The sequence below is a fragment of the Canis lupus genome, chromosome 3 (genome assembly GCF_011100685.1).
Source record: "Canis lupus familiaris isolate Mischka breed German Shepherd chromosome 3, alternate assembly UU_Cfam_GSD_1.0, whole genome shotgun sequence".
Taxonomy (NCBI): domain Eukaryota; kingdom Metazoa; phylum Chordata; class Mammalia; order Carnivora; family Canidae; genus Canis; species Canis lupus.
In genome coordinates, this window is record NC_049224.1 from 8,659,619 (window position 1) to 8,671,649 (window position 12,031).

The following is a 12,031-nucleotide window of genomic DNA, read 5'->3' on the forward strand; positions in this document are numbered from 1 at the left end:
GTAATGAACTCCCTCAAATCTTCTCCCTAAATGATACAAAGTAACTTCACAACTATGGAAACTTTTCCAAGATAATGGCCTTAGCATGACTAAAGACAAAGAATGTTGAAACTGCAAAATGAACAGTGAGTAAAAAGAGAAAATCATCAAATCCAGCACAGGATCCTTCACATTCCTATCCCACCCCATTCACCGCAAAGTCTGCAAAGGCAGACCAAGGAAAACTACAGCGAAGATGGAAGACAAAGCCTAACAAAGGGTCCTATGGGTCATTAGGTGGTCACTAGAAGGGTAATTAATTACCCCTCCATCTGAGTTGAGTCAGAGAAGGAACTATAAGAAAGAGATATCCAAACATAGGTGATTTAAAGAGTCAGATGCCAGATAAAGGGTTGGTTGTGCATCTTAAATGACAAGAGTCACCCTAAAAGGTGTGCATGATTTAAAGGAGCAAAAATGATTGTAAAGAATAGGTGAGGTTTAAACAGGTAGTCTTCCAAATACATGACTTCTGCTGGAGAAAAAAAAATTAAGAAGAACAAAGAAAAAAAAAAAAAGAAGAACAAAGAATTACTTTTGCTACCTGAGTAGACGTGGGAAAAGAAAGAAAAGGGAAAAATTTAGAATCCTGCAGGATAAAAGAAAACTACGTGATTGGAGGACTTACAATCAGCAAAACAAACAATAGGGACAAATTAACAGAAAAATGCTTCTCTCTGTTTTTCTCTCTGATTATGGCTTTATTTGTAATGGGATACACAAAGTTGAAATTTTTAATTTTTCTCTGTTTAAGTGGTGAAGACACTGATGGTGATCAAAGATGGATGCAGAAATGGTGGATTTATTTTGGTTTGGTCTCACTTATTGCATGGTCTACATTAATACCATTGTCATGCTTTCCACACAGTATACGAGGTGACTATAAAAATATAATTCATTAAATTAAAAGATGGTAGATTCCTTGTCCTCACCCCCATCTCCCATTGTCAGAATATGGCTGAACTACATTTATTTTTGTCATGGAGATATGGGGAGATATGCTAATGTTATTTGAATAAATGAAGCTGCATGTGGCCAAATATTTTATTTATGTGCCAGGCTTTCATTAGTATGTATCTTTGCTTCTTGTCATTTTTTAAGTGCTAGAGTTCATAAGTTTTCTTTAAAATGAAACATGTTTAAATCTATTTACCTAGCATTATTTAATACATGTACTTTCTGAAAGAATTATTGTAAGATAAATAATAACTATTAAAATTCTTTTGGAAACACTAAAAAATTAACATGCAACATTAGAGAAATCAAACACTCTCCTAATGGCAGTACATTTTACTGGCACAGCATATTTTTAGCAGTGTCAAAGATTAGTCTTTTACATTTTAGGGCTTTGCTGTCAAATACTAGTCACTTGCAGCATGTGGATATTTAAATTTCAAATTAAATGAAAATTAGAAACACTTAGTCATAGGAGCTACATTTCTAGTATTTAATAGCCACATATAACTCATGGTTACAATATGAGACAGTACAGATATGGACAATTTTCATTATCATGGAATGTTCTTTTTGACAGCACTGTTTTGGGAGAATGTGCTTTTTGCTTAATTAGACTGGCTTTAGTTTGTTCACAAATAGCTCACTTATCATTTAAAGAAAAATTGGGTTTATTAAGATATGTGCATATGTTTGTATATATGTTTTAATTATTTAAACATGTCATAAGATTTTTTTACTTGTTATCATATAGGTACAGCAAAGATAAAAGCTGAGAAGCGTAAACAGCCTAATCCATTCAAATTAAAAATTAAAGATCAGGAATTTGGAACCAGTCTCAAGGATTTATTTTCTACTATTTGGGTAAAGTAATATTTTACATGAACAAGCCAAATAAGTTGACCTGTATACTTTTCTAACAATGGATTTAAGAAAATAACCATAAAGTGTCCAACTTAAATCTGAGAGGGATTAAAAAAATCTGAGGGAGATTTTTGAAGTCTTAATTAACTTATTCATTTTATAGATAATGGAAAATAGGACCCATCCTTACCTAAGTGGCATTTACAGAAACAGGCTAATGTCAGAGGATGGTACTAGTGTTTTCCTTCTATTTCTTTTATTTTACTTTGTGTTTGTTCTTTCCCTGAAGAAATAAATAAGACATTTAATGAGAAGGCTTACAGGTGTTAACATCTTTTTATTTTTTATTTTTATTTTTTATTTTTTAATTTATTTTTTATTGGTGTTCAATTTACTAACATACAGAATAACATCTTTTTATTATGCTTAAATGACTTAGCAGAGAACTCTAGAAGTTAACAAATATTCTCTCAAACATCATATTTTATGGAAACTCTCTCAATATCAAATGGAAAAGAATTCTTTGCTCCTCTGAGAAACATGGCCTACAAAAAAGACATAGTGGGGTTAAAAAATTCAACTATTTAAATTTTTTTTAAGATTGTATTTATTTATTAGATAGAGAAAGTGGGGGTGGGATGGGAGCAGAGGGGGAGAAGTAGAAAGAGGAAAGGAGAAGGAAAGAATCTCAAACCTATTCCTTGCTTAGCATGGAACTAGACATGAGGTTCAATCCCATGACCCTAAGATCATGACCTAAGCTGAAAGCAAGAGTCAGAAGCTCAACCAACTGAGCCTTCCAGGTGCCCTAAAAATACCTCCAGCTCCTAAGTGATTCTATATTCAATTTGCTTTCTCTTCTCCTTTTCCTGTACATTGTGGGCAGAACTGTATTGAAGATATAATTCTAACACCTATGCCTTTATGGAGCTATATTCTTGCGTGGATCTCAGGTCTTAAAAAGTGCAGAGATTAAAAAAAAAAACGGATTAACAATTGTGTAGAGAAAATTCCATGTAAAATGTAGTTTAGATATGGGGTAAAAGGAAGCATCACTGAACAGAGAGCATTTAAATGGAAAACCCTAAAGCAAAAGAAGGAATTATCCATTTGATGAATGGTCGTGAAGAAAATTCTGGGCATAAGAGACACATGCGGAAACATCTTGAGACAGTGAAGTTTTGGGTATGTTCAATTTAGAGAAGACTTGTGCGTTTCAAGCAAAGTTGCTTGGAGAGGAGAGTGAAAGAACACTTGGTTGGAAACACAAGCAAAGGCTAGCTCATGAAGGTCCTTGTGGGACATGGTGAGAACTTTAGAGTTTGTTTTGAATGCAATAGGAAGTCAATCTAAATAATAAAATGATGTTTTAAGAACTTTAAAACATGACTTTGTAAAAAATGGATTAGAGTAGGGTAAGAATTGAAAAGGCGGTATGATTTGGGTGTTATTACAGGGAATTTTCTCTGGGTATTATAAATAGTTATTTTTTTATTCAGCTGTAGTATATGAGACCAAGTTGCAAGAACCAATTAAAGAATTACTTGGCATTTATAAAGTTCAGAGCTATGAACAATGATTTTTCCAAGAAGGAAAAAGTAAACCTTTCACATGGCAACATTATTTGAGCTTCTGGAGCCTTAAAAAAGAAAGAAAATAAATTAAAACCTAAGATGTGGGGAAGCAAATGTTCTAAAGTCTATACACAGACATATAATATTAAGAACCACTAGAAAGCTTATGTATCTACACTCTTGACTTTAACAATTAGCAGGCTGAGTTCAGAAAGAAAAGAGAGGGATAGTGGGCCATACATTAGGGAACCTTCTAGATTAGAAAAATTCCCACTGTTTGCCTTGTTTCATGGCTTAGCACCTGCCAAAGCTGAATTTCTCAGTAAAGTATATCTACTGAGCCATGTTGGTGAAATTATTTTATTTTACTTTGTTTTATTTTTAATGTTGACAAAATTTAAGTTGAGCATGTCTTCTCCAATGATAAGGGAGTCAGCCCGTGTTTTCTACTACGTTGATGGTTACTTGTGAGTCAGTTTAGCAATGCTATTAAAGAATTCATGCAAGGAAGAATGGAGCTGAGCAGTGAGTAATGGTTATAATCCCTCATCAGGTAAGAGCTAGAGATGCTATGACTTTCTGGGAATGAGTAGAAAGTGGAACTAAGGGTAAGTTTATGCTTCTCTGTGGTAGATCTCACAGGCAGAAAAATTTTCTTTGTAAGGGTTTGTTACTTTTTGCCCAAGGCCAAAAGTGAGACTATGTGCTAGAGACTGGCCACCCAAGAGTAGCTTCCTTTTTTTCTTTGGTAAAAAGTTTTAAAGAGAGCAAGCTCTAGCCTTCTCTTTGTGCTCTGTGGTTATCCAAGGGGTAAAAGGCTAATGATGCATCAGCTCCCTCTCTCTATCCATAGATTCTGATCTGTTAGCAGGCCTAACTGTGAGTAGGCCTACCCATCAGGGACATTATATAGCCCTCCCTATAGGTGATACATTATGCAAACTTCCATATTTCTTTGATTCTGAGACATACTTTTTTTATTCACATTTTAACATCCTTAAACTTGGGTTAGTATTAATTTGATGGAGTCTTGAAATAACTGTAAAGGAGGATGTAATTGTGACATAGTAGATAATGCCTGAGTATGGGTAAACTGGTCATGGCTGTTCATATTATCATTACTTTACATTACATACTTTAGTGGTGCTGTCCCTATTGAGTGCGATTGCTGGGTTAATTTTTCAAAAAAGATGAATGCAGTATTCAAGCATGGGATTATAAAGTTTTTATATATGTATTATACATATACATATGTATATGTATAATATAAATACATATATGCAAATATTTGATGTTGAAGGAATGACCACTAGTTCACATTTTCTTGTAAAGTAACATCCAGGCATTTTATGAAACTTAAGTAAAGGAGTCCCACAAGTAGAGATAGCTTTATTGTTCTTTTATTGAGATACCTTTAAAAGGATACCTACCACATGTTAAGGTGTACAGCTGAGTCAGGAGAAATTGGCAAGTCCTTCTTAATAGATCTAATGTATTTCAAAAGCTGGTGAGACTAATACCTACATAGTATAGGACTTTCCTTAGAGCATTATCTCATTATGTCAGTTGCAGTGTTTTTTTTCTTAGTGGTACATAAAATGATGGTGTTTCTTACTGTTGATTGTATTTTATATTAAACGAAATAATGGTGTTTTAGCCTGTCTGCTCACTTTCTTCAAATAAGAAATTGGTACAGTAATGGTATCTTCCTCATGGGAATGTAGGGTGTATAGATTACTGCATATCCCATGGTAAAAACTCAATAAATACATAATTAATATGAATACCTACTTGAGAGATATTTCTACTTTTAGATTAGGGAGGGGAAGTATATAAAAAATAGGGGAAAAATTCATAAGATTTTCCTTTTATCTTGATAAGAAGAGTGGGTTATCAACTAGAAGATAAATTTAAAAGACTAGTGTGAAGAATTTGATTGAATAAAGAAAGATCTATTGTCTTCCTATACTACTAACTCTATAGTTCAGTACCTCCTGGTTCATGACACTTAATTGATATTGTTTGAGGTTCAATGTCTAGTTCACAAACTCCTGATGTAAGGACTGACATAAAATCATTCCAACAAGCAAATTATTCCAGTTGGTAAAATTATCACCGTCATTATAAGACTTGCTGACTAATAGCTAGTTAAAAAACACATCTGATCTTTTAAGCATAGATTTTTTTAAAGAGTCTTCTTGTCATCAATTTTTATTAAAAGGAGCCAGGGAAGTAGCTGTTTTTAGAATGTTATTCTCTCTACTGTTACCATATTTCTTTCTGGTCCTTATTTATATATTTTAGAAAATTCATCAATTAAGGAAAGAAAAGAGTTTTACCCAAATGTCAGTAAAGATAATTTTAATTCTAAAATAGGTAAGATGGAAATAAAGAAAAGATAAAAAGCCAAAACAGAAACAAAATATTTAACATATTTATAAAATTATACTATCATTTGCAAAAATTCTAACAAGATATTAGCAAATCCAATCCAATAGTACATTAAAAGAATTATTCATTGCAATTGAGTGGGATTTATTCCTGGGCTGCAAGAGTGGTTCAATATTTGTAAAACAATCAACATGATATACTACATTAATCAAAAAAATGATAAGAATCTATGATCCTCTCAATAGGTGCAGCAAAAACATTTGACAAAATATAGCATCTATTCTTGATAAAAACCCTCAACAAAGTAGGTATAGATAAAACTTATCTCAACATTATAAAGGCCATATATGAAAGATCCACAACTAATATCATCTTCAATGGGGAAAAACTGAGAGCTTTTCCTGTATGGTTGGGAACAAGACAAGGATGTCTATTCTCACCCTTACTATTTAACATAGTACTGCAAGTTTTAGCCTCAGCAATCAGACAACAAAAAGAAATGAAAAGTGTCCAAGTCAACAAGGAAGAAGTAAACTTTCACTATTTGTAGAGGATATGATACTTTATGCAGAAAACCCAAAAGACTCCACAAAAAATTGCTAGAACTGATACATGAATTCAGCAAATTTGCGGAATACAAAATTAGTGTACAGAAATCTGCTGCATTTCTATACACCAATAATGAAGCAGGAGAAAGAGAAATCAAGGAATCAGTCCCATTTACAATAGCATCAAAAACCATAAACTACCTGGAAATAAACCTAACCAAAGAGGTAAAAAATATAAACTATAAAACACTGATGTAAGAAATCAAATTATTTATTTCCACAAATAAGTAGAAAAGCATTCTATGCCTATGGATTGGAAGAAAAAACACTAAAATGTCTATACTACCCAAAGCAATCTACATATTTAACATAATCCCCATCAAAATGCCAGCATTTAAAAAAAAACAGTATTTTTAACAGAACTAGAATATCCTAAAATATGTACAGAACAACAAAAGCCCCCAAATAACCAAAGCAAGTATTTTTCTTGAAAAAGAAAAAGCTAGAGATGTCACAGTTTTGGACTTCAAGCTATATTACAAAGCTGTAGTGATCAAGACAGTATGGTACTAGCACAAAAACAGACAACATAGGTCGGTGGAACAGAACAGAAAACCCCGAAATGGACCCACAACTATCTGGTCAACTAATCTTCAATAAAGCAGGAAAGAATATCCACTGGAAAAAGGACAGTCTCTTCAACAAATGGTGATGGGAAAACTGGACAGCAGCATGCAGAAGAATGAAACTGGACCGCTTTCTTACACCATACACAAAAATAAATTAAAAATGGATGAATGATTTAAAAATCTGAGACAGGAAACCGTCAAAATCCTAGAGGAGAACACAGGCAGCAACTCTTTGGCATTAACCGTAGCGACTTCTCACTGGACATATCACTAAAGGCAAGGAATACAAAAGCAGAAATGAACTATTGGGACTTCATCAAGATAAAAAGCTTCTGCACAGCAAAGGAAACAAAATTAGAAGGCAATCTATAGAATGGGAGAAGATATTTGCAAATGATATATCTAATAAAGGGTTAATATCCAAAAATCTATAAAGAACGTATCAAACTCAACAACCAAAACTCAAATAATCCAGTTAAGAAATGGGCAGAAGAAGTGAATAGATTTTTTTTTTCCCCAAAGAAGACATCCAGATGGCTAACAGACACATGAAAAGATGCTCAACATCTCTCATCATCAGGAAAATACTAATCAAAACCATGATGAGATACCACCTCACACCTGTCTGAGTGGCTGAAATTAAAAACACAAGAAATACCAGTTATTGGTGAGGATGCAGAGAAAGAGGAACCCTCTTGTACTGTTGGTGGGAATGCAAACTAGTGCAGCCACTGTGGAAGACAGTATGGAGGCTCCTCAAAAAGTTGAAAATAGAGGAACCTGGGTGGCTCATTTGGTTAAGCATCCAACTCTTGATTTCGGCTCAGGTCATGAGTCAAGTCCCTCTTCAGTCTCCCTGCTCAGCGGGGAGTCGCTTGTCTCCCTCTCCCTTTCCCTCTGCTCACACACTCTCTCCCTCAAATAAATAAGTAAATAAATCTTTTTTAAAAAGTTAAAAATATAACTACACTAAAATTCAACAATTGCACTCTTGGGTATTACCCAAAGGGGACACAAAAATATAGATTCAATTTGGTGCATGCACCCCGGTGTTTTTAGCAGCATAATCACCAATAGCCAAAATATGGAAAAGAAGTCAAATGTCCATCTACTGGTGAATGGATAAAGAAGATGATGTGTATACACACACACACACTGAAATATTCTCAGCCATCAAAAACAACGTCTTGCCATTTGCAATGATGTGGATGGAGCTACAGTATATCATGCTAAGTGAAATAAGTCAGAGAAAGACAAAAACCATATGTGGAGTTTAAGAAACAAAATAGATGAACATATGGGAAGGGGGAAAAAGACAAGGAAACAAATCATAAGAGACTGTTAGTGATAAGAACAGGATTGATGAAGGAAGGTGGGTGGGCGATGGGCTAGATGGGTGATGGGGTTAAGGAGGGCACTTGTTACAATGAGCTCTGGGTGTTGTATATAAGTGATGAATCACCAAATTCTATTCCTGAACCAATATTGCACTATATTTTAACTAACTAGACTTTAAATAAAAATTTGAAGAAAAAAATAAACAAGTAAAAAATAAGTTATAAAATCCATGAGGCAAAAAGTTATAAATGTCTATGGGTTTAAGCTAAGAATAGAAAGTAGAACAATGAATAACTATAGCTATCAGAATATAATCAATTAGAAGTATATTTTAAAAGAGTAAAAATAGAAAGCTTGGGAGTTAGGGAAATAAATTAGGGAAAAGAAAAAACAATGAAATTAGCACTGGCGAGAAGCAGATAAGGAATAAAATTTTATAAGAGAAAACTGTTTTTAAATGTATGGATCAGAGAGATGAACACTTTTACCTCGTTTTTCTTCATCTCCTGCCTTAAGTCTCATACCTTATCAGTGGGGAAGACATTTATATACTAGAATTCCAGTGAACAAAGAAAAGAAATTTAAAATTTCAAATCAAAAGATCAAAGCTATTTTGATATGAAAGAACTTTTTGAACTACAGAACTTGGTTCTGTAGAACCAAATGAATATAAAGCATTATTCGTTGCCTGTGTGGCTAGAAATGGATGACAGAGTACATAAAAAAAGGCTAGTGTCCACATTATTTAGATATTACACTCTGAGTGGTCAAAATATTAATGTTCTTTGAAAGCAGGTAAATTGCTATCATAGAAACTAGAATCAATCAATGTACATTTGACACAAGTAACATGATTCTTTATTTTTTTATTTATTTATTTTTTTTGGAACATGATTCTTTAAAAAATATATTTATCATTTGTATTTATATCAGGATGACGTGTACTAGTTTCGGTCTCTGAATTGTCTCCTAGGTTTGGTGGAATAAATTGATATTTGTAGAAGCAGAGTAAGTGAGGAGGTTTCAGGATATATGGCTGAAACATTTTTCAGCTTGAACAAGCAACATTTTCTCGGTGAGGTCTTTTATTCATCTTGACAGATTTAATGAAGATAACCATTACTTATTTTCTGTGGCTAATTATACATGTTCTTCATGAGGAACCAAGACCAGAGAAAGGGAGAAGTTAAATGATCAAGTAAAACACTTGGAATATTCAAAGGAGCTTATTGGTCTCCTCTTCAACTTATATTTTCCTCCTATTTGTCTATAGACACTAAGGCCTTTTACCTTTTACTGGCAAGGTCATTGTCTCCTGTTATGCTACCTTGCTTAGGGTAGGAAGTAGATGGATGCTTCTCCCACATAAAAGAAAAAGTTCTGCAATTAATTGGGACACTACACATCCCATATTCAATGAACCTTGGTTCATGCAATAGCTCCCTTATTAACATTTGTTTCCTGCTGCTACTCGAGACCTGTCCTGAATCTTAGTCTACTTGTCTGTGTTCACTAGATAATTTACTTTATATTTTGCTGATATTTGCTGATCCTGTTCTTATTTCACACTCATACTAAGTAAGTACCTGCAGGAGTACCTAGTCTGGCTTGAAACCATACCTCCCAGACCACCACGAGCCTCCTCTGGTGTGTCCAAAGATCTTGGTTTTAGACAAACCCTGTGATTGACTAGGGCTAAGAGCCACAGTGCTACACGCTGTTGCTTAAATTTATCTGCTACTGTGAAGACCTAATTTGATTTCTCCTTTGGTACATTTACACCTATCATAATTCAACCTACCATAATTCAGCCTGATTTCATTACATGAAATCCCTTTAAAAATAGATTTTTTTTTAAAGAAGAGAGCCTGGACATTCTATTAGAAAGGTCTGTTGTATTCTGAGTGTTATGGTTACAGTTTCTTTTTAAAAAATATTTATTTATTCACGAGAGACACACAGAGAGAGGCAGACACAGGCAGAGGGAGAAACAAGCTCCATATGGGGAGCCCAAAGCTGAACTCATTCCCGGGACCCCAGGGTCACACCCTGAGCCTCAACCACTGAGCCACCCAGGTGTCCCTACAGTTTCTTTCTGAATAAAGTGCCCAGAAGTGGTTCCTTATGCATTAGTTGCCATGCTCTATGGGATGTAGTTCAACTGTCCTACTTAAAACTAGGTCTGGGATCAGCACTTGAACCCAGATAGTAACTCTTAGATTTCCCAAAAACCTCTTAAATAGCTTGAGAAAATACCCAATAGGGACACTTGTTAAAAACTGACTTGATAATTTCTCTTTCTTGGGAGAGTATAAATAGGAGAAAGTCTGGGAAACTCAAACAACACAGCCTTAATAAACTGACATAGAACGAATGTGCAAAGGCTGTTGAGAAAGAGGAGCAAATGGAGAGACAATGTAGTCAGAGGCCGTAATAGACGTAGATATAGACACAACAAGCTGATAGAAAGAAGCCGAATATCTGGGCCTTTGAAACAGTTAAGAGAAAGCAGTGGAATGCTCACTAGGGAGCAGACACCAAAGCTGCCATTTGATTCTGAATCATGTTCTGTTTCTTTATGAGTGCTGAATTATTCAGCTACTTGGAAAATGTTTTTGGCTTTCTTACTTTACTGAGTAACATCAACTGGATTAACCTTTGAATCTATTCATTTTAATTCTAAAGAGTCCAAACACAAAAATTATCTAGTGCTGTGGTTCTCAGTGTGGCTCCCAGGCCATCATTATCATCATCATCATCATCATCATCATCATCATCATCACCTGGGAATTTGTTAAAAATTCAAATTCTCGGGCCCTACTCCAGACCTGCTAAATCAGAAACTCTGAAAGTAAGACCGGGCAGTCTGTGTTTTACACCGTTCAAATGATTCAAAGCACACTAGAGTTTGCAACCAACAAATCTGATAATCTAGCGTGACCCTCTTATTTTATAAATTATGAAAATGATGTGTATGCTTTCCTAGGTACCTTCTATATGCCAGAAACCAAATTATTGCATATATTGCATTTTCATGATCACCTGGAGATACAGATATTGTAATTTCTATCTTACAGATGATGAACCAGTAATTTAAAGAGGACGAGTAAAGAAATAAAATGAGTAATTTTTCCAAAGACACGTGTATCTTTGGATGTGCACACAGGCACACGCACACATACACATATAGGTGGCTTAATTGAGGTTAACAATATAAAAATATCTCATGTGACTGACTCTAACATAATTACCTTGTCTACTATTAATACTGCCTAAAAAATAGGATATGTAGAGATGTGATTTACTAGTTGTTGTTCCAAAAATCAGTTGCAGAAAGGAGGAAAAAGCTAGGTTTTCTGTTCCTCATTCTGCCTGTAGTATCTATTTTTTTTTAATTTTTATTTATTTATGATAGTCACAGAGAGAGAGAGAGAGAGAGTCAGAGACACAGGCAGAGGGAGAAGCAGGCTCCATGCACCGGGAGCCCGATGTGGGATTCAATCCCGGGTCTCCAGGATCGCGCCCTGGGCCAAAGGCAGGCGCCAAACCGCTGCGCCACCCAGGGATCCCTGCTGTATCTAATACAGACTGCCATTTCATATAAAATCATGGTATAGACCAATGGGACAAAAGCTACAGAGCTCAGCAACAGGTTAATGCATATAAAATCTTGCTATATGATAGAGAAGGCTCT

General features: G+C 34.7%; 1 protein-coding gene across 4 annotated transcripts in view; it reads left to right on the forward strand.

Moving 5' to 3' along the window:
* Positions 1–12,031, forward strand: part of SLCO6A1 (solute carrier organic anion transporter family member 6A1) — a 94,184-nt gene that overhangs the window by 20,948 nt on the left and 61,205 nt on the right. For all 4 annotated transcript variants that reach the window (XM_038532241.1, XM_038532242.1, XM_038532240.1 and 1 more), the window contains 2 exons: positions 794–915; positions 1,748–1,857. In XM_038532241.1, the coding sequence (XP_038388169.1) occupies positions 794–915; positions 1,748–1,857 (232 nt within the window). The remainder of the gene's footprint in view (positions 1–793; positions 916–1,747; positions 1,858–12,031) is intronic.